Genomic DNA, 25,832 nt, shown 5'->3' with positions numbered 1-25,832 from the left:
TATCTATCTATCTATCTATCTATCTATCTATCTATCTATCTATCTATCTATCTATTTGACTCATGACATATTTATTACACATTACATACATAAGAGTATTTATTTCTTAATTAAACATCATGTTACACTTACTGATATATATCATCAAAAGGCATAGTAGTATAACCCTGTGATGACATGTTGGTATCTGAATGCAATGTGGAATTTATATATTTCTCAATTTGTTAGTGTAAGTGTGCATTTTCTTCATTAATTTAATAATTTCCAATGCATCAGGTATGAAATGCCTCTTTCTCAGCTATGCATGGTTGCAATTCCCTATATGTAGCAGAAGGTACACAGGAAGGTAATGAGCAGCAGGCAGTATGATGAGAATATGTGCATTGCATGCAGAGAGTGTGAGGATACGTCATAACAGAAGGAGCAGCACATTGCAAACATGAGTCATCAGTTACTATAAGTGTAATTGCATGTTCCAACACCGACAATGCTTGTGATTGTGTGAAAAATTGAAATCCAGCTCCAGGCAGTGGTACTGTTCACACAGTTGACACACAACTGATTACTGCAATATTCAAATTTTAGTGTTTTCTGTTGCCTCTGTATGTAATGCAACAAACAAATTGCAATCCCATATGGGCTTTACACCTGTTGTTAATGCCATTTGAATAAAAATAATCATTCATTTGTCTATTTGAGTATAATTCAGAATTGTATTCTTATCTTTGTGCATTGGAGAAATATTACAAGGTACATTGGAAACAAAGCCGTGGGCTGTTTTGGATACGTTGCTAAATACATACAGTTATGATATACCTACGGATTTAAGCACGACTCATTCTCTGAAGCAACACTAAATTAGGCTTTAAATGAGGAATTACATTTGGCTGGTGAGCACTTATGTTCTGACAATTGCTGAGAAACCCCCTTATTGTCAATAAACCTAGGAACTAGTTTCACAAGGCTATGATTATCTAAGAGGTCACAGCAGGTCATTTTACACAGTGAGGTCAAGTTTCAAAATAGCTCTCACGACAATTAAATGCTACTAAGGGGATTAAGTCTCAGCTTTCCACTTATTCCCAATGTATGCAATTCACAGGCTGCTAAGGGAGCCCAGTATGCAGGATTATTCAAATGCAACATTTTTGAATAGCAGAATTAATTTAAAAAATGTTCTTGCATGAGAAAAACAGTGATTTTCTCCACATATTTAAGCTGCTGAAGTATTTGCCTTTATCTATATTTATTACTTTGTTTGTTCTTAAGCATCAAAACACCACAGCAAATTCCTTGTATGTGATAACCTACTTGGCAATAAAAACGATTCAGATTCAGATTTTTGCCCCAAACTGCTCGGGATGAGCATAAAGTGGGCATGTACATAAAGAGGAGACTTTTGGGTACCCATCAGCTTTTCCCTTGGCTAAAATTAGCCTCACTTTGCAGCGTCTTTCTCAAGAACATATGAAGAAGTTACCAATTCCTTAGATTTCATGATACCAGTATCTTATGGTGTTCAAGCTGAGCCTGCTTCAGCCTCGAAGACAGAAAGTCGTTACAAGGTTTTTAACATTGCTGCAACAAACACTTTGGTAAATCCAATCAGGCTCTTTTCTTTACTTTATCTCTATTGTTTACTTAGTTGAGTCAAGATTAACAAATCAGACACAAAGCAAGAACCTCTTAAGTTTTGACAATTTTAAAATGAAATGATTTAATTCAAATGTTTTCAGATAATGTAAAAGCTTTAATTTCTGCTGTCTTCAGCTTCAAGTTGCTTCAAGCTAGTCCAGTGAATTATCTATTTAAGGATAAATCATGTGAATGTGACACCTCGCACTGATGAAACACAAAATAACTCGAGACTCAAGAAAATATTTAGCAATAGCACTTTATTGAACACAAACAACCCTAAGCCACAATACTGAATGACAAGACCAATTGGCTGCAGCAAACATTTTATAAAATAGATTCAGGTTTAATTTCACTAAATTGTTTTTTTTTTCTTTTAACGTCAGAAAGACAGATGCAGGTTTTTCCAAAACAGTGAATGATCTTTTACATATTTAACATTTTTGTAACAAATTATCATTCACATGTTCACACAAAGGAATAACAAGGCAAAGTGCTTTCAGGATTGCATTGTCGAAAAAACAAAAACAGAAAAAATGAATGGCTTGAGGTTTAAATGAGACAGTGGGTGGGTGACGGGGGGAAACGGGGCTGGTCCTGTCCTGGATAAGGTGTAGGTTGGTGTGGGTGGATGGGAGGGTGAGGGGGGGGGGGGGGGGGGGGGCCTGGTCAGAAAACCTCAAACCTTTCACCTTGTCCTGTACCCCTTGTAGTCAAACTGAATGTAAAATGTCGGGGCAGTGTGGAGACAGACGCCTAGGTAGCAGAATTTGGTTCGGAGTGGACAAATGGATTCAAAGGCATACGGCTCGAGGGGCTCAAACTGGCCCCCGTACAGAATTACAAATCCACCTTACTATCTTCCTTGTGACAACCTGTGGTATCATTACAACTGCAGGGGCAATCAATGGCTGACCCAGAATGAAGCTGTAAACATTGAAATAATGCATAATATAGGGCTAGACAGGGAAGTATACGCACAAGAGGAAACCAAAGAAACAGATGGTGTTAAAGAAAAGCCAATGCATGGGAACTTATTTTCAAAAAGATGAATCCTCTGACCATTCGCCACTGAATGTTAAAGGGGATAGACTATCATCATAATCTGCATCATAACATTGTCTGGCTTCACATTCCAGTGGTATTTTGTCGTATAAATGCTTCTCATAAATATTTTTTTTTTTCAACGTCAAATAGACATATACACATACAGCACAACCAAGCACACTTTTTATGTATAACTACCATTGCTTATGATAAATCTGTATTCCCATACTGTGAATAGACTTTTTTTTTTCTTAGTCAGAACAGGTGGAAAGACAAACAATACTCAAGGCTGCAAAACAAGGAGGTAGGAGAAATGCTACTGAAAAACAGCAAGTGATGCTAACATGATCGTTCACTTAAATAATCGTGAGAAACACCAGGCGCCGGCTCGACTTCTAGAACCCGCCAGTGCCAACAGTTGCTATTCCAGTCAGCGTTTAAAAGAGCAGTGTGTAACAATCATAATGTTAAATTTTCACTTTTACAGAGAGGCGAAGTCCCTCCCATTCCAGTGCGACAAAATGGGACCTTATTTTGGAAAAAATATGTGCAGTAGTTAACTGTAAGAGACAAGTGATTGTTGGATCCTGTTTGAATTGTGCCATAAAATACACGTTTGTCAGTTAATTTTTTTTGTTTGTCAATAAAGCAATTCATTTGTTGATTATTTCCTCAATTAATCGATTAGTTATTTGGTCTAAAAATGTCAGAAACATTTTGATTTGTGATTAACAAAGCCCACTTAAAATCCTTGAATGTCTTATGATAGACTAAACTAAATGGTACAAGAACAATCTGAGACTTTAAGATCCAAATTTATCTTTTAAATTGAAAACATATGTTATATCAATGGCACAATTCTAACGGGATCAAAAAAATTATTTGTCTCTCGCCATTGACGACCATACAAAACTTTTTCCAAAAAACACTGGACACTGGAAGGGGAGGGACTTCAACTTTCTATTTTTAAAAATAATGTGTTATATTGATTTGACCGCCAAATTAAGACACAAAAATCTCAATATTGCTGCTTTCCTGAAAGCTCCAGATGCAGACTGGTGTAGCAGCTGTGGTGATTTACCAACTGAAGAAATCTTAGAGACCCTTTCTGCCTTTTTAAAAAAAAAAGGAAAAAAAAAAGAAAATAAATTATTCCGCTTTAAAATTGTATCTTAACCCTATATTTCCAGACTGGTCATGTTGTAAATGTCTAAATTTCAACAGAGTAACTTCATTGGTCCTGTTGTCATCACAGGTGTAGAGACCACGCTGCTGGTGATGGCATTGACTCCTTTACACACAGTAGAATAGTATATTTGCAGATTTGTAAATGAGGTAATCAGCGTTAGGCTAAATAGGGAACCCTGTCATTGACACATGTGCCCGCTTCATTCACCAGCAAAAGCAAAAAGATTTCCTCAATCAGCGGGACAGGACTGTGGAAAATGAAATCAACTTTGGAATGTTGGGTGGACGAGCCAACTTTTTTTTCTTTTTCTTTTTTTGTGAAGGTGCACTGTGAAACTATTTGATTGTAACTCATCACATGCCCTGATTCAGAGTCCTTCCCCTCGTGATAAGGGCTCCTTTGTATTTCCCCAGATAAGCCACTCAAAGTAAAACAGGCATCACCTTTTTTTTTTTTTTTTTTAACTTGCATTGAATTAAGGCTGCCTCAGCAGCAGAGCAATGCCTGCTTTAAGTCCAGTTGTGAGAGGATTGTTAATAGCTTGTGAGTTGCAATGAGGTGGCAACATCTACAGTGAAGCGGACTAAACATAAAAACATGAAAGGGACTACCAACTACTACTAAAATGTCACAGAACATGCAGTATTACATCCTTTCCTACAGTAGGCTATTCCTAATAGCACATTCAAGGGGGCTCCTAATGGGCAAATTCTCTGATATGGCTCTGCTTTAGAGTAATCAAGCTTGGTATGAGACTATTTCCATCTTGGGCTCACAGAAGGAGCAAGTCTTTAAGGTGCTCCATCAGAAGATTGCTGCCTTATTTCACCTGCACAAATACTTTGTGTCATTCAGTTCAACAGTTTCAATAGTAAACACTGGAAAGTGTTCCGAACATTTGTTTTCCTTCGTGTAAATATACATTTTTCCCCCAAAGACGCATCCTCTGCTGGTGAAAACAAACGGCACTTTCAAAGGGGAATGTTTCTCTAAAACCACAATCACAGGACCTCCAAGTAACAAATTCTGAAAACACACAGGCTATACAGTAGATATAAATCTCATGAGTTTCTTAACTGTACAAGCTTTAGGCTACACGCTGAAAAGGGAGGGACACGTAAGAACCCTTAATGCTTAACATTGAAAACAAATATAAGGCATTTCATATTTCCTTTTATCCGCATACGTCACTGACAGCAGGTCTAAATATTTTTGAGAAAACATTTCATTCAAGGAGGAAGAGGATGCATATACACATCTACACATGCAAATGAACATGTCTACCGGCTATAAACCAGAAGTCCAAACTACAATACCATCAAAGTCCAGCCTTAAGAATAATTTAAAAAAAATGCACCTACTCAAATCTATCAGTCAACTTGTGCACAGTCCTTTTTCTGAGCAGGCAGCTTTTAAAGTCGGATATTGATCACAGTTTTTAAGAATGGAATATCAAACACTCACACTATCAAATGCCACCTCTCTGAACACAAACAAAAGGACGACTTGAAATCCTTCATTTGCTACAGATGAGTGACTTTTGGTGTTAACAAAAAAGGGCATATTAAATAATATTTTTTCAACTGAGGAAGCAATGATAAACAAAAGGTTATTGCACTTTTTATCTTTTGTCTATTTCAAAAGGAGGTCAGCTTGAGAGAAGATGATTCATGCCTTAATGTCGTGGTAAGACAACAAATGTTACGTCACTTCTATATTATGATCACACTGTTATTAACACTGCACACAGCTACTACTGCAACCCTACTTGTAGTCAGTCTACCCTAAATAACACAAAACAATCTCTACAATCAATTTGCAACACAGTCACAACAAACAGTTTGCCTAAACTTGATCTTGAATGCAGGTACCGCATCATTTCACAAATTTGCTTTGTGAAGTTACTAATCGTCGATGAATACCAAAGAGTTGAAAAGAACAATCAGATTGAAGCTCTGAAATTCCAGACAGTGGTCTTTCTACAGTTATGTGTTACTGACAATCAAACCTCATGTTCTCTGCACTCAGAGGAGTCCGATGGTTTTCCTCTCATCTTTGCCTAAATTTGGTCTATCGGCTCCTTCGCTCCTTGGTGTTGGGAGAGCCAACTGAGCCCCGAGGTGCCTTCTTTGGATTTGTGCTTTCGTACTATTTATCCCCATCCATTCAATGTTTGATGTGCCCTAAATCGCATTAGTAATGTGCAATTTATTCTGCCACCCAAAGGGAGCACTCAGTCACTGGAAATGCATCATGAAATCCAGACTAATACAGAAGCAGTTATTTAGGCTTTTTTTTTTCTCTTCTCAGATCACACAGGGTTGAAATAATCAAGCTCAGAGGGAATATGAGTTGATCTACTGTAGTCGTGTACTTTCAGTGTAAATTTTTTTTTTCCCATTATAAGGCTTCTGGGAAATACAAATGGAAGACCGTACCTTTCGGTAGTAACAAATAAAAGGCACCATGCCACCACTGTGCTCGATATTACACAGGTCCTATTGGTGGGAGGGGGGAGGGGATTAATAACCAAGGATTCAGGCAGGGAAGGCGGTCAAACTAGCATTATACAGTCAAATTGTATTGTTTTGACTCACAGAGGTAAAGTTTTATAGCTACCTTCATGTCCCACCTTAAATGACACTGTACCCTTCACCTTTTATGACTTGCACCAGACAACAGACTCATCTGTTGGTTGTAATGAAGAGAAACGTGTTGAAACAGGTTAACTTTGCTTGTCTGTTTCTTTAAAAAAAAAAAAAGGGCATGTTTGTGCATGTTTTAGGTTTGACATGCATATATTGAAAAGTCACTCACACACACTATAAGAGAGAAATATACACGACTGGCATCAGGAGAAACGAGAAGAAATCACAGAGGATAAATGTCAGCGTCGTCACACAAAAGATCACTGATGAGGTAAAACTGCAGGTCCAATAAAAAGTACAAGGTGCAGTTGGCTGCCCCTTTATAAGGTAGGAAACATGAGACATCTGCCGACACTAATCTAACACTTCCGCGTAGATACATCTCCGATTTAGGCTGGTTTAAGCAGAATTACACTACCCACAACAAGATGGACCACAAGATTTTAACTCTTTGTTAGCATAGCTGTACAAGCATTTTCATAAGAATTTCCTTTCCATCCAACTTTTTTCTCTTTTTTTTTTTGAGGTACACCACTTTTATCCCCAGTGTCGTTTGGCTCTGAATGACGGAGAAGCCAAAGTTGATTGTTTACGAGTGAATTCTGAATTCATTCATTCACAGTGGCAAATATGGCGATATCCTAACCTCTCACGACAATCTCTGCACCATGGCAACCTTGAGCTATGTGCTACCTCAATTGATTTGTGTGCTTCTCGACACCCAAAGATATCTGAAAGATCAAAATTAGCCAAGAATTTATTTTCCTTTATAGCAATCCAACCAAGTAGCATAACTCTACAGGTGATGCAACTTATCAGGTACTGCCAGGTTTCCTTTTTTTTCAGCTTTTAAGGCAAAAGGCTCAACAGTGGATCAGAGAGTTGAATTGAAATTTGCCATTACTTCAAGTAAGAACCGAGACATCCATTGAGGCAAATCAATTCTATACTGTATATACCATGCTTTTTTTTGGACATCAAAAATGTTTTTTTTTCCTGGTAACACACACATTATAAACCATCTTTTTAAACAAACACACAACCAAGGGATTGCTTTGCCAATACCAAAGGGACTAACTATAATCTTCAAAAATGTCCAATTATACAATAGACTTCTACCAACACCAAATTTTAACAGAATACTTGCATTTAAGTATTAATATTCCATGCAAATATTTATATAGTTTTTCTTTGACTTATATAATTGGTGAAAAGACATGCAGCTCCGAACACAAAACTGTATTAATCCTGCCTACTTCTGAATGAGTTACTGACCAAGTAAGTATGATTTATGTCTAAAGGCAAATAAAGGTTTCTATGGCACTAAATGGGTGTAGCTTAGGTGCATTTTTGTCAAATATAGGCTATTTACGAGTATGTGTGATCGTATCTACTGTAGACCTTTTTGTCCCTCTTGTTTTACTGTACTGTAAGGCAATCTCAATGGAATGGATGAACGTGAATGTTAAATTCATCTGAACTCTTGTCCTCTGTTTACCTTGTAGGCTACACTCCACACAAATATATATGTATAGAGAAAGAAGTGATATTACACAACAGCAGGCCTATACTCCAACAATATTGCCAAAAAAAACCCTCGATGCAGGAAGACTACTACACATACTGTATAATATGTAGAGAACTAGGTTATTTCATGCTACCTGTATAATCATATCTACGCAAGACAAATGAAGAGCAACAGTTTAAAGTCGGGAGAAAGCAAATTGTCCTGCCCTAAACTGACCCTACATTCATTTCAGTCAGAAAATTCATGGCTCAGATTTGATGGTCAGAATGTAAACTGCATGAACATATGCATAAATCCATTGCTGCTTTACTAAAAGAGGATTTCCCCTCTCAACACATTTTGGCAAACAGGCCTTATTTGTGACCAAAGATTATAACATCTAACCCGCATTTAAATCTTCCATTGGCATTTATGCTATGATTTACTGAATTGGCCTAAATGGATGGCAGTGCAATATTTGTGCTGCACACTATTACACACACTCTCTATTGCTACAATTGGACCTTTCATTGCTTTCCGTTTTTCTGACACCAGATATATTGTATATGCTCCACTAGCTTAAATCGTCACTATATCAAAATTGTGATCTAGCTCCATGCACAATCACTCAGTTATCACTGGTACACACAAATAAAAAAAAGCATGTATAAGAATACTGTGATACAACAAAAGGATTCAGTTACAACTTGTATAGTTGCAGGGGCAATGGCTCCGTTTACTCGTCAGATAAGGACATCACAAGAGAGAAAAAAATCCCTGCCCGAAAAGAGCGGTCTGACAGCACCTACAGATGGCAGAGAGAGAATGTAGAGTATTTTGAGGAGCCTGCCTGAGGTGTCTGTTGAATCACTGGACTGACTTTAAGTGACTTAGGCCAGAGTCTGCGTTATTAACAGTAGGCTGGGTAATGTAACCGTGTCACTTTTCTGGGCCGGTTGCCCCAAAAATAGATAACAACAAAAAGTCAGTGGGCAGTGGACACTGTCCCGAAGTACTTAGAGACACTTTTTTTTAAATAATGCATTGTTGAGTACAATTTTTGTTGCAGCCTTTACTTGTCTTTTGCAACCCTACCTTCCTGTATTCAGCAGCAACACACATGCATGTAAACATAAGTACATACATTACATCTGCTCTATTTTGCACACTTAGAACCTGACTGTACTAAAGTGCATGCTTGACTATCTAATTAAGTGCTGTGGGATTAGGGTTAAAATGAATCAAACTATGGATCATCCCATCACAAAAAATGTGGACATAATCATCCTGCTGAGATCTGATTGGATTAATAAATTCTGCCTGCTGCTTCAGCACAGATCCTGAGATTACGAAAAATTAAGTACCTATCCCTAATGTTAATAATAATAATAATAATATAACTGCTCTTGTGAAAATTATAAATTGATCAAGAGTACAAAGGCAGGGGATCACCAATTAGTTCCATTTCATTTCAGTCAGTAATGGAGATCAATTTTAATGCCAACTATGAATCTACGACACTGCTCTGAAATGGACTTTATGTCACCTTTAGTAAAATACAATAACGTGTAAAGACTATTCGCAGGGGGTATTTAACGACATCGCCTAGTCTAGGTCCTCATCTCTCATCCAGTCAACTTATGTGTGCAATTGTGCCACTTCATTACCAGTAGATATGAAGTTATCACACCAATGAAAACAATCTGACTCAGTGTAATTTAACCACCAGCAGATGGTCTAAAAAAACATCAAAATAGCATAGATATAACATCTTAAAGTCACAAACAGCTCTAGTGGTCCGATACAATCATCTTTAGTACCAGAAATGGGATGAGGAGACAACAAAAGAACACCAAAAAAAGCACATATTTGGATTTCTGCTATTCCTGAAATCTAAACAACAGGTATTGGCCTAAGCAAAGATCCCTCTCCTTTTCCTCTTAGCCCTACTTGCCTCTAGAAGGGATATAAACCCTCTGGTTGTTGATGACGCCAGGACATATAAAGATATGCCGGGCATTTTTTTTTTTATTATTTCCTCCACTAGATACTATGGGTGCAACTGTGGTTCAATGCTGTTGCTATCAAACAGGTGGAAAGTTAATCAGTCTCAGGGCTCATCACACTCTTGCCATTGCGCAATCCAACTGAAATGATGTGTTACGGAAGGCATGGGTCAAAAGGCATTTCATGAGATGCCATAAAGGCAATCCAGTGCATTTGTGTTGACACTGACAGTAAAATGCCCGGCACACACAGAGCCATTCGTTTAGTCTTTAGGTTATTTTTCATGAAATAATATAAACAAAAAAAAAATAAAACACATTCCAGGGAAACAAAAGCCCTTGTGACAGTGATTGTCTATTCAATAATGACAACAAAAAAAGGCCAAAAGAAAATATTGCTTGAAAACTGCCCCAAAAAAATAGCAGACAATACTCTTTATCTGTTCAAACTGATCAGAGTTGACCACCGAGAAGTTGAGATATATAAGCTATTAGATGTTTAAGACTAGTTCACCAGCTCCAAGAAATACTACTTTAGTGCGTTTAAAAATCACAAAGCTGATGGCCGGTTCAACTTCAGAAACACAAAGAACAAAAAGTGCCTAAAAACCAAAACTGATTGCTCTCTTTCGATAATTAGGCCATTCGAATTCTGAAATATTTTCCAAAAAAACACTGTTAAAAGAGATGGGAAATAAATTGAAATGGCTTGTTCATTTATGTGCTCAGATATATGATGCTTTGATGAGGTGTTGTTGGCAGATATTACTAGTAAAGCCTTCATCTAGAAATAAACAAGGCCTCAGTCAGTCACTATCCTACAGTAGTTCTCTAGTCCTACAAAAAGAGAACATTAGGCCTACGGACCCTGGGTGAAGATGAAGCAGCTGCTAAACGAGTTGACGAGGTATATCAAGATCTATTGTCTTTCTCTATACAGTACAGTTCATCTCAAATAAATAATTTATAGCCATAATAGTGTTGATCAACTTTGGTCATAAGTTATATGCTTAGAAACATTCTAGCTTAACAAACACTTATTTAGCATCTTTAAAACATGAAGTCAGCATTAACAACAAATCAAGTGTTACGATGCTGACCCGAACATGGCTCTCCTTTGAAAGGAGACATGCTTAATGTATTCAGCAGCATTACCAAATTATCTCAAAATGCCAAACAATTCTAGGCCTTACGTTTAAGGTACACTATGGAATTAACATCTTTGTGACCCTTTTCCAAATTATCAGATTGTACTGTAGTACACAAGCATTGCACTCTTAAGCAAAATTTAGATTTTCCCTTGTGTGTCTCCTTCATAAAAATCTAGGCTAACGGACAATAAAAAAAAAAGAAAGAAAAAAAAGAAAAAAGAAAAACAAATCAAAAAAACAAACAAAGAAACTCTTTGATCATTCTTTTGGGAAGGCTGTATGTTCCTCTACAAGGTCACCACAATTGATTAAACATGATATGACTTTTATATTGAATGATATGAAGAGAAAGACAGCCGAGGATACAGAGATTTCCATGCTCTTAGACGTTGGTTATATAATTATGTCGACATGGTTTTAAAGGGTTAAATGATTTAGAGATGGCCAGATTGCTAGTGTTTGTTTTGGATGCCACACTTCATCTGAGTGACCTTGTAGAGCAATCTGCCTCTATTCCATCCGTCCTATTAAGCACTACTAGGAGATGGAGGAATGGGATCTAATTGCATATTAGGTTTGACTGCACCTCAAGAGAAGACCAAACACTCACGCACACACAGACACACAAACACATACATACACAGAGAACAGACATGTGGGTGGGTGCTCTCCTGGTCCTCTGGGCCATGTTAAAGGGAGTCCCCCCCTGGTGGTGATGATGGTGATAGCAGCTGACTGAGGGGGGCACATGACCTCACTCAGACAGACACCCGTCCAGGCCAACCGGTGCACCGTGACGGTCTTTGACGTAGCCGTTGTGGAGGCCATTGCTGGGCAGGGGGGTGCAGGCGGCGGTGATGCCGCAGTGCTTCAGCAAGTTGAGACCCGGGGAGGGGGAGACGGTGGGGGAGGAGCAGGAGCAGGAGGAAGGGTCCCGCTGGGGGAAAGGCTTCATGGTAGAGAGGATCAGAGCCAGGCAGTCTGCCACATCCTTGTTGGGAGCACAGGCCAGGGCTGGGGTGTGGCCTGATTGACAGACAAGTAATTCACATTAGTGCCCACATACAACTTCATCATCACATGTCACAAGAAATGATTAACCCACAGAGAGTCGTCACCCTTAAAGTGCTTTTTTTAAGTAAATGTTTTGTTTTTTTACGGTCTGCAACTTTATTGTTCTAGTCCTTTTCGACATCCATTTTTATAAAAAATACAATAAAATATAAATGCATTACAGTTAGGGGAAAATCTGGTGTAGACGGGCTATTTTGGACAGGAGGAACTTCCTATATTAAAAAGCTGTCAGCTGTGTAAACATGAAACAAACAACAGCGGGTAACAAAAAAAAAAAAGAAATGAAACACAGACAAATGGGCCGATAGTGAAGTCCAGGCTTTACTGAACATATATGCAATAGGGAAATACTTCAGTGTTCCTATTCACATATGGTTTGGTCCAAAAAAAGCTCAAACTTTTTAACAAGCTCGTCAACAAGATGACAATTGGTCAGTCTAAAACTATTGTGTGTGTGAGAGGGGCATGTTTGATTGAAGGTAAATAAGCTTGTAAATGTCAGATTCTTTAAAAAAGTAACAGAGTATGAAGAGGCCTCACCTTCCTCATCCACAGCCAGCACAGTGGCTCCTCTACTCAGCAGTGCCTGCACCACCGTAGCCAGGCCATTACGTGCTGCAAGATGGAGCGGCCTGGAAGAGAACGAGGAGAGTGTAAGAGACAGTTGGCAGACCTAATATTCACGAACAAGTTTGCAATTTTTTTTTTCAGTAAAAGTTTTATCCTCAGAGCAGTGACCAAATGTGAAAGTGGAACTAAAATTGACACTAGTACAAAAATGGCAACAACAGGCTCACAGTTATTTACACAAAAACCAAGTAAACAGACAGCTTAAAAATGTTAGTAGTTTCTCACATTTGCAGAGCGCTGTTGGTGGCATTTATGAGTGTGGGGCTGTGGATCTCCCCCAGGATCAGCAGGGCACACATCTCATGAGCCTGAGGGACAAAACAAAGAGACAAGTGAAAAAAAGAATGCGTGGGCTTCTGTCTATCAGAGTGGTATTACACTCAAAGAAAGTGTACCACATTTCAGCACATCACAGTGGAGCATTGTGTACCTTGCTGCAGGCCAGGTGCAGGGCAGTGTTCTTGTTCTCATCCAGCAGTGTCAGGTCAGCCTTGGCCCGGTGAAGGAGGATGGCTGGACGACACAAAAGACATTTATTTTCTGAAACTAAAGATGTCCTGATCTGACAATTACAGTTTGAGGAGATGCACAACAGACCTATTCAAGTGTGTGACAAACTGCTATGTATTGTTGATGAAACAACTCGCTCTAAAGAATCCCACAAGGAGATTACAGACTTACCCACGGTGCCACTGTGTCCCTTGTCAGCAGCGACCATCAGAGCAGAGCATCCACTGTTGTCCACTGCGTTGATCTCAGTCCCGTGGCGAAGCACCAGCTGAAGTCCTGCGACATCCTCAGCAAATGCAGCAGCATGTAGTGGGGTCCTACAGACACAGACGAAGACAGTCAAAACAATGGTTAATTGAGAGATTTTTTTTATTTAGTCTAAACCCTGGGTCAAATGTCCCAGCTAGTTTTTATCATATTTGGCCAACCTCAACCTTGTTTCTTTATTGAGTTTTGCTGTCTAAAAGTCTATCTTAGTTTGGATTAACCCAATTTCTTTTTTCTCTATCTAGGCCAGTACTTTACTTAAGTACACTTCTGAGGTACTTGAACTTTACTTGAGTACTTCAATTTTATGTATATACTTCTACTCCACTAAATTTTGAGGCAAATATTGTACTTTTACTCCACTGCATTTAGCTGCCAGCTTTAGTTACTTTTCAGGTTGAGATTTAACATTAAATACACGATCAATTAAAAGTGCATCAATAATAATAAATAATATAAAATCATATATATTTGGAATACATAATATGAGTGGGGCCTTTGTGCATAATCTGTACTTTTACTTTTGATTCTTTAAACACAATTTGATGCTGATACTTTTGTACTTTTACTTGAATTGAAGTCTTTAATGCAGGACTATTACTTGTAGTGGACTTATTTTGCAGTGCGGTATTATTACTTTTACTCAAGTAAGGGATCTGAATACTTATTCCACCAGTGGTCTAGGCAGTGGTGGACTGTTTTTTGCCAATGGAGTCTGGAGGTTTTGATGAGAGCATAGAACAGTTTCAGTTTCCCCTTGCATCAATATGAACAGGGCTGTCTGACGGCATGGTAAAGCAGCGAGCATATTCCAAATATAGTGTTCACTGAACTGATTGTTTTTCTAAGGTGGCTAAAATATGTCTTGCTGCTGCCTTGTCCAACTGTATTTAGCTTAGCTTCAGTGTTAGTACTACTGCATATTTCAGTACAATGAACAAGGCCTTCCAGACCAATTAATTGATGAAAAAGAAGAAGGGAAGGTTTAGGTAACAACACCAAATAGATTTGATATCATCTAAAAAATGCAATTTGATTGGGATTCATTCTGAATCACAGTTTTACCCAAGTAAATGAGTTAAGTCTGCTTCCCTGCAGTCTCACCTTCCTTTGGCATCTCTGGTGTTAATCATGTGGACCCCAGCAGACTCCAGCAGTCTCTCTGCAGCACCGCTGTGGCCATTCATCCTGCAAGCATGATGCCGTGATGAAGTTAATGAAATGATGACTTCATATAAACGTACACAATATGTTGTCTTTTTGGGTTATTAGTTTGGACACAGTAGGTCACAAGCATCTGCCAAGTTAATACTCACAGAGCACAGTGCAGGGGGGTGAAAGGGTTTCCCTCTTCATGGATAAATGTTTTAAATTCAAGTAAAACCTCCAAACAGTCTTCATGCCCTGAGAACAGACACACTCAGCATTATAGACAACAGGTGTTACAGTGATTAATTGCATTTAGGGATTAGCTGCTTCCAGTCGACCAAACTAAACAAACCTTTGTAAGCAGCCCAGTGTAATGGGGTGTATTGTTTGTTGTCCAGCAGTTTATCTTGTGGGTCTGTTGCCATGGCGGCCTGCACCAGACTGGCCAGGATCTCCGTGTGGCCTCTGGATGCAGCGTAGTGCAGCGGTGTCCTACCCTGAACGTCCCGACACAGTGCAGAAGCTTTGTGCTCCAGCAGGGCTGTAACACAGTCGTCATGTCCCAACACCGCCTGAACAAAGACAGCAAGGGATGAAGAGAACATCTTGCAACAGTTATAACTTCTTTACTTAATATAAATCATTTCCCATCACAACTCTCTGTTCTGTATAGAGACAGGGCCATAAAGTTCCATTATATTTGAGAGAACAAGACATCTTTACTGTGGATATCTCCAACACTCAGTAAGGAAGGAAGGAAGGGGAAAAGTATGTATTTCTGATTTTGGGGTTAAGTGTCCCCCTTTTTAGTGCTAAAGTTCTTTTGGTGAACTCTGATTGTCACTTCTTGCACTGTCCACATTCAGCACATATATTTCCTCTGCAGACGACAGTCAGTTTCCTGCATTCGCTTGTGTGTGACCATGCCCAGATCTTGTATGAGTTGTTGTGTAGCTAGCTGCAATAATATGAATCCCTGTGAGGCGTTTTTGTCCTACCCCTCTGTGCAAAGCTGTGCTGCCCCTTTTGTCCTTGGCATCTGGCAAGGCACCCTTCTCCAACAGGTAGTGGACACAGTCAGTGTGACCTGCCAGAACAGCTAGCATCAAAGGGGTCCTGAGGGGGACAGAAGCGACAATAAACATGTGTTTTTTTTCACAGTATGCTCATTGGTCAAGCTAGTTTCGGGCATTAAACAGGATCAAGCCATGCTTTTCAAAGAAAACAACTCACTGGCCAAATTTGTCTGCAACATTTGTGAGATCTCCCTCCTCCCCATAATCAATCATCATGCGCAGGCAGTCTGAGTGACCATTGGAAGCTGTTATGAAACAAAGTAAAGGAGAGAGAATTAAACAAACAACAACTTTATATTATCTGTTACGTAGAACTGACACTATTCAGGGCGTCAGAAAAAGTGACGTGCAATCAAATCTGAGAGCAGCATACCTGCAACATGAATTGGAGTCCACATGAGGCGGTTGTCATTGAGGAGACAGGAGGCCCCCTGAGCCAACAGCACCTCCACACAGCGGGCATAGCCTTTCTGGGCAGCCAAGTAGAGCACAGAACGCCCTGCAGCATCCTGCATGTCCACATAGGCTGCAGTCTCCGTCAGCACACGCAACGCCTGCCAGTGGCCTTTATCAGCCTGAGGGAGCAGAGGAGGCCAGTTACAGCTTTGCATGTGGTCAACATTAAGAGGTTTTAGAGGAAAAATAAATTATCTAAAAAATCAGCGTATGCCTATTTTTTGTTGCTTTTTTTGATTCATGTACATTGTAAGTTTCCTATACTGCATAAAAAGGCATTTATCAGGTATTTCTACTTCCAGCCATGATTGTGCAGTTTCCATCGAGGTTCCGTACTAATACATTGCAGCAAAAAGCAAGGTCACAGTGACAAGAGCAAAATACGCCTTGAAACTGCTTGGGCATCACAGAGTTAAATGTGAAACACTCACAGCAAGATGCAGAGGACTGACTGGAATACTGCTCTCTATGTCTCCTAGTGCATTAAAGGACATCTCCAGGAGCTGAAAAAGAAACCACAACAACACAAGTAGGTTTAGTTTAATTTATGAGAAAGAAGTAGAACACATCATGCAACACATATTAATGTCAATCAAAAGCTATTTCTGAACATTTTAATCATGCACAGCCTGCAAAAATGACCCCACTAACTAACCCTTTCAGCTAAACCTCACTTTTTAAAAACACATTTCTCACAAAATAAATAAACGTGTTGACCGAAGAAAGCCCTATATCTACAATGGACCAGATTTGTGACATTGGCTTGAGTGAGTATGTCTTCTGAGTGACTGTAACGTGTGACAAATTAGTCATGAAGTGATTTTAGATTAAAATCAGAAAAACTCACCAGCTCCAGGTTCTGTTTGTTGCCGTGGTAAGCTGCATAGTGAACAGCGCTGTAACCCTTGGAGTTGACCATCGATGGATCAGCACCATTGTCCAAAAGATGCTCCAAGCAGCTGTTAAGAGGGAGTAAAAAATAGAAGCATTTAATTCAAGGGCCTTTAGACACAAATGTTTTTATTGTTTATTGCATTTAAAGCCTTGATCATGCTTTGACATGCAAGAGAAAGAGAGAGAGAGAGAGAAGAAAATAACTCACAAGTATGACTCCTTCGCCTCATCCTCATCATTCTGATGGTTCCCAGAAAAATGACGATCAACTCTGAAAAGTACAATAAAAGCTGATTCAATACATTTCTTGAGGTCAGTAAAACATACACAGCATTGCAAAACCACACATTCCTTTGTATGTTAGATAGTTACACTGCTGTCTAAGGAAGCTTGTTGTTGTTCAAAAGTAAAAGCAACTCGACCACGAAACCAAATATTCAGTCAATTGCTTGGACTGAATAAGTATGAGTAATGAGAGAAAACACACAAAAAGCTGAGAAAAACAACATCAAGAAACATTTTGTTGTTATTCACCAACTGTTTGGATTTCATAATCCACCTGCCAATTTGACAGTTTCACCAGTCAATCAGTGTTCTGCAACAAGCGTTGATGTTCTGCCAGTCTTGAACAGAATTTGGTGGCTTGTGTTGCTTCTGGCGTTTTTTTTAGTGAGAGCACAGAAGGGGAGAGACAAGTTTTCCAACCTGCTGAAGGCTTGGGAGGCGGCAGAGTAGTGCAGGGGAGTACAGCCTGTCTGGTCAGGCTCGTTGACCTCAGCGCCAGCGCTCACCAGGGTCACAGTGCACTGGTACCTCCCATTAGCAGCCGCATAGTGCAACGGTGTCCTAAAGGGGGTTGGAAGGAGAGAGAATACACTCAATCAGAATAGTTTTATGCATTAGTATTAATACCACATTTTTAAATGATTCCACTAAAAGTAAAAATACTGCGTTCAAAACTTACTTCATTAAAAGTATAAAAGTATCAGCATCAAATTGTGCTTAAAGTATCAAAAGTAAAAGTAAAAAAAGTAAAAGTACTCATTATGCATGGCCCCTTTAAGATTGTTATATATATATTCCAAATACATTGGATTATTATTTTTTAAAGCATTAATGTAAGCAAAATTTTAATTTTAAGGTATTTTAAACTACTTAATATACTGTTATGAGGTTAAATTTCAAAAAATGTCTCACCACTTTACATTTATCATGTAAAGATGATAACTTGACATGAAAAGTAACTAAAGCTCTCAGCTAAAAAACTGCACAGTTCTTTAGTAAATCTCTAACACAGATGAGAGCAAACTCACCTTCCCATTATGTCCCTCTTATTCAAGTCGGTGCCGCTACTTAAGAGCAAGTTCAGACATTCAACATTTCTGTAAAGGAAGAGATGAGCATGGGAACAAAGGTTACGTGTGAAATCTAATTCCAGAACATTTTGGGTCGTTTTTGAATTCCAGTGACAAAGCAGATTCTGCATCTTACCCTCCAGAGGCAGCAGCGTGTAGACAAGTCCTCCCAAAGTTGTCAGGGGTGTTTATGTCAAACCCAGCCGAAAGTACATGCTCCTTACTCATGGATGAAACTATACTATACAGCTGACCTGTAGGGGATCAGAGAAACAGCTGCTGTTAAAAGTGCTGAAGTCCAAGTCAGCCCAACAGCCAGGGGGGCCAGGTTGCCCAGAGGTGGCCAATACAAGGGACAGTGGTTGACCCGTAAATGGCATCAAGTACAAAAATGTACTTACTGACTAGAGCCTGAGAAATATATCGGTTGACAATTATCATCAGCATATGTTGGCCTATTGGTATCATGTATATGCTGTCTGATATGTGCCGTTATGAATACTTTTTTTAACACAATATACAATGCAGAAAATGTTACTTGCCATTATTTAGAAATGGTGTTAACTGTTGATTTTTTAAATTATTTTTATTTTTAAATAGTCAGCATTTGACTGAAACTGAACAGTACTGATGTTCATTTAGCTATTTATTTTATTCTTTATTTCCTCAGTTATCATTTATAGAATTTGCCGACAATGTAGTACATTGTTTGTATAAAGTAGAACAATGAAAAACAATGTTTTATGTTTGAGAAAGTAGCTCTCTTGGTACCTTTACAGAGTGGTGAAAAATCAGTGCACAATCCACATAAATAAGGTCTATATTAATTTCAGCTGAAAAAAATACTATATATCGGCCCAATTAATACATTCATTTTTCTTTTAAAAAAGCACTTAAACTTCTTACAATCTCAATAAGGCACCTTTCAAAGAATGGAAAAATATGGCGTCATTGACTTAAGACCAGGTTTTTGTTGTTCAATTGCGCTGTCGCCTTCTGCTGCGCCAAGACAGAAATACACCAATATAACATGACCACAACAAATTTTAAGACCAACAAACAATGGTGGTGGTGCAGGAGTGGGTGTGGATGAGAGGCCCAGTAATGAATATTCTGTCCCCGTTTCCAATAATTCCTCATGACTGACATAGATAAAAAAAACAGTGCACACTTTACTGGAATGAAGACAAACCTGAGGAGAGTAACTTGCGACAACAGTCTGAAAACCCGTACAGCACAGCTAAGTGCAAGGGGAACATTCCATGGATCCCACGTCTGGAAACGACAAAAAACACACAAACAAAACGTTAGAAATAAAATAGTAATTGATAAATATGTACCCTCATTTGAACCTTACTGTATTGTAGCATGAGACATGAACATTAATGGTTGCTTCAGCTTTATTGTGTTCTTACAACCGCATGGCACGATAAGACACATCAGTAATACCACTTAGAGCTTTTCCGATACCTGGCCGTGTCTGCTCCGTTGGTCATCAGAGTGCTGATCAGCAGTTCATGGCCGTACTTAGCAGCAACGTGGAGAGGAGTATTGCCATACTTATCCACACAATCAATTTCCCCACCTGATGGAAAGTAGGGAAGAGAATAAAACACCCATTAGCAGGAAGAAATCAAAGAAGCTGGGACCAACATTTTCTCAAAGATCGGAGCGGGCATGCTTACCGTTTTGAATGAGGATCTGAGAGCGTGTGAAGCGTCCATGAATGGCTGCCATGTGCAGGGGGCTCTTCCCTTCTTTGCTCTAAAAACAGAATATAAAATCAAATTAATTAATCTTGTGTAATTCAGAGACCACATGTTCTATGCAAGAAGCAGCAGCTAACAAGTAATTTCAGCTGTGTCTGCCATTTACTTTTAATTTTGAAGTGACATATCTCACTTTCCACTATATCCTTTTTCACTAAAAAGGCACAATACAATGCCTTATATTCTGACCACCAGTTTTTCCTGTGAGAATGTAACTGAAATTGGGAAATGGCACAATTTATAAATACAATAACACTCAATAACATATACTTATTTAACATACATCATTCGTTTATTGAGAACATCTTTGTCAAGCACTCCCTTTCCACAAACTTGCTTTTCTTAATGTCTCTCATTTGAAATCTGGTGTAAAAACAAAACCACTACACTACGTCCAAATGACCTTCATCTTTATTAATAGCCCAACGGAACAAAATGTAGTGCACTACTACATCTGTACTTTTAGGGAAACAGAAAATAAAAACGTTATTATCACCGAATTATTATTATTACTTATAACAGGACAAATAAAGTAATGTAATGGCTGGTTCACACTCCCCAACTTTAACCCAGATTTTCCCCTCACCAAAGGTTTTTTAAGCTCCCCGACAAAAGGCCCAGATCAGTGATACCAGTGATATTTTCTAGTAAGCTCAAACCAGAATGTGTAATGCTAGAACCCACTTGACCCCCAAGGTCGACCCACTAATCACCATAAATACTCATCTGAAATTCTTTCTGGTGAAATATCTTAGAGTGTGGACATTCAGTCATGTAGTGTGAAAACAACTTCAAGAAAACAAGTTGTTTAGTGTGAACAGTAGAGCAATCTGACGAGTTTTACAGTCAGGTAGTCAAACAGCCATTTCCTGTTTAGACTCTTCAGTACATTTCATACCTGCTGGTTGACATCTGCCCCATTGTTGACCAGCAACTCCAGACAGAGGGCACCGTTGGTGGAGACGGCGGCCAGGTGCAGAGGGGTGTAGCCGCACTTGTTGGGCTGGTTAACATTAGCTCCATGATTCACCAGCTCTGTAGCCACAGCCTCCTGCCCCATGTAGCAAGCCACATGGAGCGCAGTGTTTCCAAAGCCATTGGGCTCATCAATCTGTCAGTCAAACACAAATGTGACACAAGATCAGACTGTGCCCAGAGCCAGAAAGGAACGATTCCTGGAAATCTTAAATAAGTGTGATGATAAAAGGACCATTGCTTATTCACATGAAATTAAATAGACGATATGGCAGCTTTATCTGGCGAGAAAAAAAAAAAAAGTAAAATCACTCACCTCTGCCCCCATCCTCAGCAGGTACTTTACAATGTCGAGGTGACCACTTGCAGCAGCAGCATGGAGAGGTGTGTAGCCCTGCTTATCCTTGCAGCTCTTGTCTGCACTGCGGGACACCAATAACTTCACTACCTCTGAATGCCCTGTGAGAAATACAAAGACGGGAGAAAACATTTCAGTATTAGCTCTAACATTTGACAAATTCAAAGCAATACTGGCCAAAAATAGAGAGAGGTTTAAGTTAACGAGATACAACAATTGGCTCATTCAGCGATTAGAGCCTCTTTTACCCCCAGATCATGACGTAAGGACTTGGCAACGTTATTGCTCCTCATTTGAGTGAAACTAGTCATGAACAACAAGAGCTTTTTCTGCTATCTGACAATGAAAATGTGTGCTATGCAGCACTGACAAGACAGTGAAACTTGCTTACCCAAGTAAGCAGCACAATGGATGGGCTGTCTTTCCTTCTTATCGATGGCACTCAGGTTGGCCCCTTTGTTCAGCAGCAGCTTCACCATCTATCAGACAAATAAATAAAATTGTAGAAAAAAACATGCATAGGTTTCCCCTTCATTGAGTTTTAAAAAAATAATGAGTGATAACTAGAGACCTAAGTGATAACTCTTACCTCCTGGAACCCACTCTGAGCTGCGTGGTGCAGGGCAGTTCTGCCGGTACGATCTGCCATGTTCAGGTTGCTCAGCTGGGTCAGCAGGGCCTCTGCGCAGCGTGTGGCACGGTTGGCAGTGGCCACATGCAGTGGTGTCTGCCAGAACTTGTCTCTTGCGTTCGCCTCTGCTCCGCGCCTCAGCAGCAGACCCACTGCCCTCTGGGGAGAAGGAAGCAACCATAAGAGCTTAAAGCATCCATCATATCAGTTTGCTGAATTTCCTTCAGTCAGCACAATATTTTGGTGCATACATCTAAATGAGTTCTATCATCACTGTGGGTGAATACATAATGGAATTAAAGGATGAAGTCATCTGAGAGAGATAATTAGAATCCTCCAAATGGCAAAGGGATGAGTTTATTGCTTACTTCATTCCTGGAAGCAGCCGCCCTGTGCAACGGGGTCAACCATACATGGTCTTTAGCATTTACAGTGGCACCTGGCAGACAAAAAATAAAGACATTTTAAGGGGTTAACAAGGATGTTGCAAGCAAAAAGCCTGCACATTGAACTGACAATGAGAAGGATGTTTGTTGGAGTGGTGCACCCCATTTCACTGACACAGATGAGTCCAAATTCTTAGCACATAACCAAGTATCTGCAATGCATACAACTCACTCACCTGATTCAATGAGGAGGTCCATTATATGGACGTCACCCACACAGGCAGCAGCATGAAGTGGCGTACGGCGCTCTTGGTCCTGAGGAATACATTCAAATATGGTGCATAAGAAATAAATACGAAATGCATATGAAAGGGGCCCAAGACCACCATGATATGAACCAATTTTGCATTGTAACTGAAAGTGCATCATACACACCAGTGCATTGACATCCTCCTTTTTGTGCAATAATAGTTGAACTTCTTCAGCATTACGATTGAAGATGGCCTGGACCAGAGGAGGCTGCAACACATAAATAACCTGCTAAGTTTCGTTGCGTACAAATAACGTTGAACCAGAGCGACGTTTTGGATACGTTGATATTCAGCAAACCATGATATGCTCTAAGAAGAAAAAAAATAATTTACACAGTTTACTAGTCAGCGAGCTGTTATACGCTATTATGATGTTTACTGTTGCATTTAGTGCGTTTACTTTAGTAGCCGATTCTTGTTTCCTTCCAGCAAATACACCGAGCCCTGGCTCAGGCCTAAAGGCCCTTGTTTCGCTACTTACGTCAGCTAGCCAAACAGCTCCAGCTAGCTCACTCTGCTACAGAGCTGGCCCCGACCCAGAGCAGGGCCCAGACAGGAGCAGCAACAACGTATGTGTTAATGCAAGACCAACGAGCATCGCAAATCACACGAATTATATTGCTATGCCTCCGATATCCACTTAAATAAGCATGCACCACCAATAAGATAAAAATGAGACAACTTGCTCCGCGAATTAGATGTAGTATGTTGCGCACAAGAGCAGAGCTTTCCCAGCAAATAGACTGCGCCACAGCACAAACACGGTGCGCTTTCTTCCAGCGTACCTGGTCTGCAATGTTGAGTACTCCCATCTCCCAAACTCAGCCTGGACGGAGCTCCTTCATGAGGATTAAACTTCGAGGTATACTGCGGTGCGCTACTGTATCCACTTTTCAGACTACACCCATAGCTGGTTGCAAACAGAAATGCGGTCTTGATCTGTCACTGTTGTTGTCTGTATCCAGTGTCTGGTCTGACGATACAGGCTACGACTGTGCTGGTCCGCCTACAGGCGTGGCGGTCTGTTTTCTGCTGCCCGGCGGAAATGGCGCCATCGTGCGGAGGAACACAGCAACAGCATTTATTCTGGATGGAAGGCACAACATGGATGTCTGCGGGTCCAGTGAGACGTTAAGCAGCACTGGAGCACTGTTAATAATACGTATGTAACCTATTTGGTTTTTTTATTTTGTGAAGAAAAATGAAGAAATAGCTTTGTAAGAGCGATCTGAAAAACTGTTAAATGTGCTTTTCTACAGAAATCTTCCTGTGTTTTTAATATGGGAGTCAATGGGGCTGTTGGTGCACGTTGGTGGCACATCTGTGCGTCCTACGCCCAAACTATAACTCTGACAGCTTTACCAGAGGATTGCCAATTTTCAAATTCATTTTTTGATAGTTTTTTCTCTCCCTCTACACTCTGAGCAATGATGTCACACACTCTGACAGAACATTCCATGCAATACACACCCATTATAATCTCAGAATTTCTCCAAAAATGATCATGGTCATGAAAGAGATACAAGATAATAAGTTATAGGGCTATATATCAATATAAAAGATATATTGATATCATTTTAAATGTGATATGGAATTAGACCATATCGCATATTGATATAGTTCATTTTTTTTCTTTCTTTATATATAAATGCCGTCCTTACTAGGGTTTGTCATATTTAGTTATTTTGTAATGTTTATTATTCTTTTCTCATATAAATATATTTATTTCAGAAAAAAAGATTGGCCTGTTTTATTTCATAGGCTATTTTTATTTAAGATATATACATATATAACATATATCGATATTCAGCCTAAATATATTGGGATATGACTTTTGGTCCATATTGCTCAGCCCTAATAACTTATATTTATCAAAATTTAGAAAAAGTACTTGATGTAGAGGTTCAGATCAATAAGGAAGCTGATTAATAATCAATTAATAAGCTTATGGAAAAGAAGAGGCAATTTATAATTTTATACTTCTTCTCACTCCTTTTGGAACATGTAAACCAAGGCATCAAGTCAAACCAAAGAACTACACTATGATTTACACACAAAAATCACACACACACACACACACACACACACATGCGCGCGCGCGCGCACACACACACACACACCTGCAAATGTAGGTACATGACTATATTTTTAAGCTTCTATTACTGTTAAAAAAATAAGGAAAAAGAGAAATGTGATAAATAAATCTAAGAACAGGAATATAAATCAGATAAGTCTAGAAACATTGATTTCTTCTCCTGTTTCCCTGTCCCCTACCAGTATTATTACACTGTGAACAATGTAATAGCCTTTTTCAATTAAGTTAACTGAGAAAACATATTGCTACATCAAGTAAAACTAATGTAAACTTATGGAAGCACAATGCACTCACTTGATTCTGATTATCTCAGAATTCTACGAAAAATGTTATTGAAAAAAAATCTGCTCTTGTTTTTCTGAAATAATAAGACAATTATCGCATGAATTCAGTCAAACAAGAGCAATTTTCCTGAAACAACTTTTCTTATTCAATTAATACAGAAAAACAGGACATGGATGGATGGATGGATGGATGGATGGATATATGGATGGATATATGGATGGATGGATATATGGATGGATGGATGGATGGATGGTTGGATGGATTGATCCAGATCCTTAATAATAATAATAATAATAATAATAATAATAATGGGCAGTAATAATAAGTGGTGGAAGAAGTATTCAGAAAGTACTGTTGCCAAAATTACTCCACTAAAAATTTAATTTATAAACATGCAAAAATAATTTTTAAATTGATCGTATTTTGTT

The 25,832-nt window shown here is 39.2% G+C and overlaps 1 protein-coding gene across 1 annotated transcript; it reads right to left on the bottom strand.

The window, feature by feature from the left end:
• Nucleotides 1–1,878: 1,878 nt before the first annotated feature.
• ankrd52a (ankyrin repeat domain 52a) lies at nt 1,879–24,007 on the bottom strand. The gene is made up of 28 exons (XM_059332300.1): nt 23,810–24,007; nt 23,149–23,232; nt 22,950–23,028; nt 22,696–22,766; nt 22,286–22,486; nt 22,088–22,175; nt 21,655–21,797; nt 21,262–21,474; nt 20,280–20,358; nt 20,065–20,179; nt 19,787–19,869; nt 18,731–18,848; nt 18,553–18,621; nt 17,945–18,085; nt 17,448–17,510; nt 17,193–17,304; nt 16,777–16,848; nt 16,263–16,464; nt 16,047–16,134; nt 15,812–15,929; nt 15,166–15,385; nt 14,981–15,068; nt 14,769–14,852; nt 13,569–13,714; nt 13,318–13,400; nt 13,113–13,195; nt 12,798–12,889; nt 1,879–12,209 (listed from the first exon to the last, which is right to left on the bottom strand). Exons 1-28 carry the CDS (start codon nt 23,834–23,836, stop codon nt 11,938–11,940), a joined length of 3,234 nt encoding a protein of 1,077 aa, XP_059188283.1. The 5' UTR covers nt 23,837–24,007; the 3' UTR covers nt 1,879–11,937.
• Between the last annotated feature and the right edge of the window lie 1,825 nt (nt 24,008–25,832).

This window comes from Centropristis striata, chromosome 5, assembly GCF_030273125.1.
Source record: "Centropristis striata isolate RG_2023a ecotype Rhode Island chromosome 5, C.striata_1.0, whole genome shotgun sequence".
Classification (NCBI taxonomy): Eukaryota; Metazoa; Chordata; class Actinopteri; order Perciformes; family Serranidae; genus Centropristis; species Centropristis striata.
The sequence above is the reverse complement of the archived record's forward strand: the minus strand, read 5'-3'. Positions and strand labels throughout refer to the sequence as shown.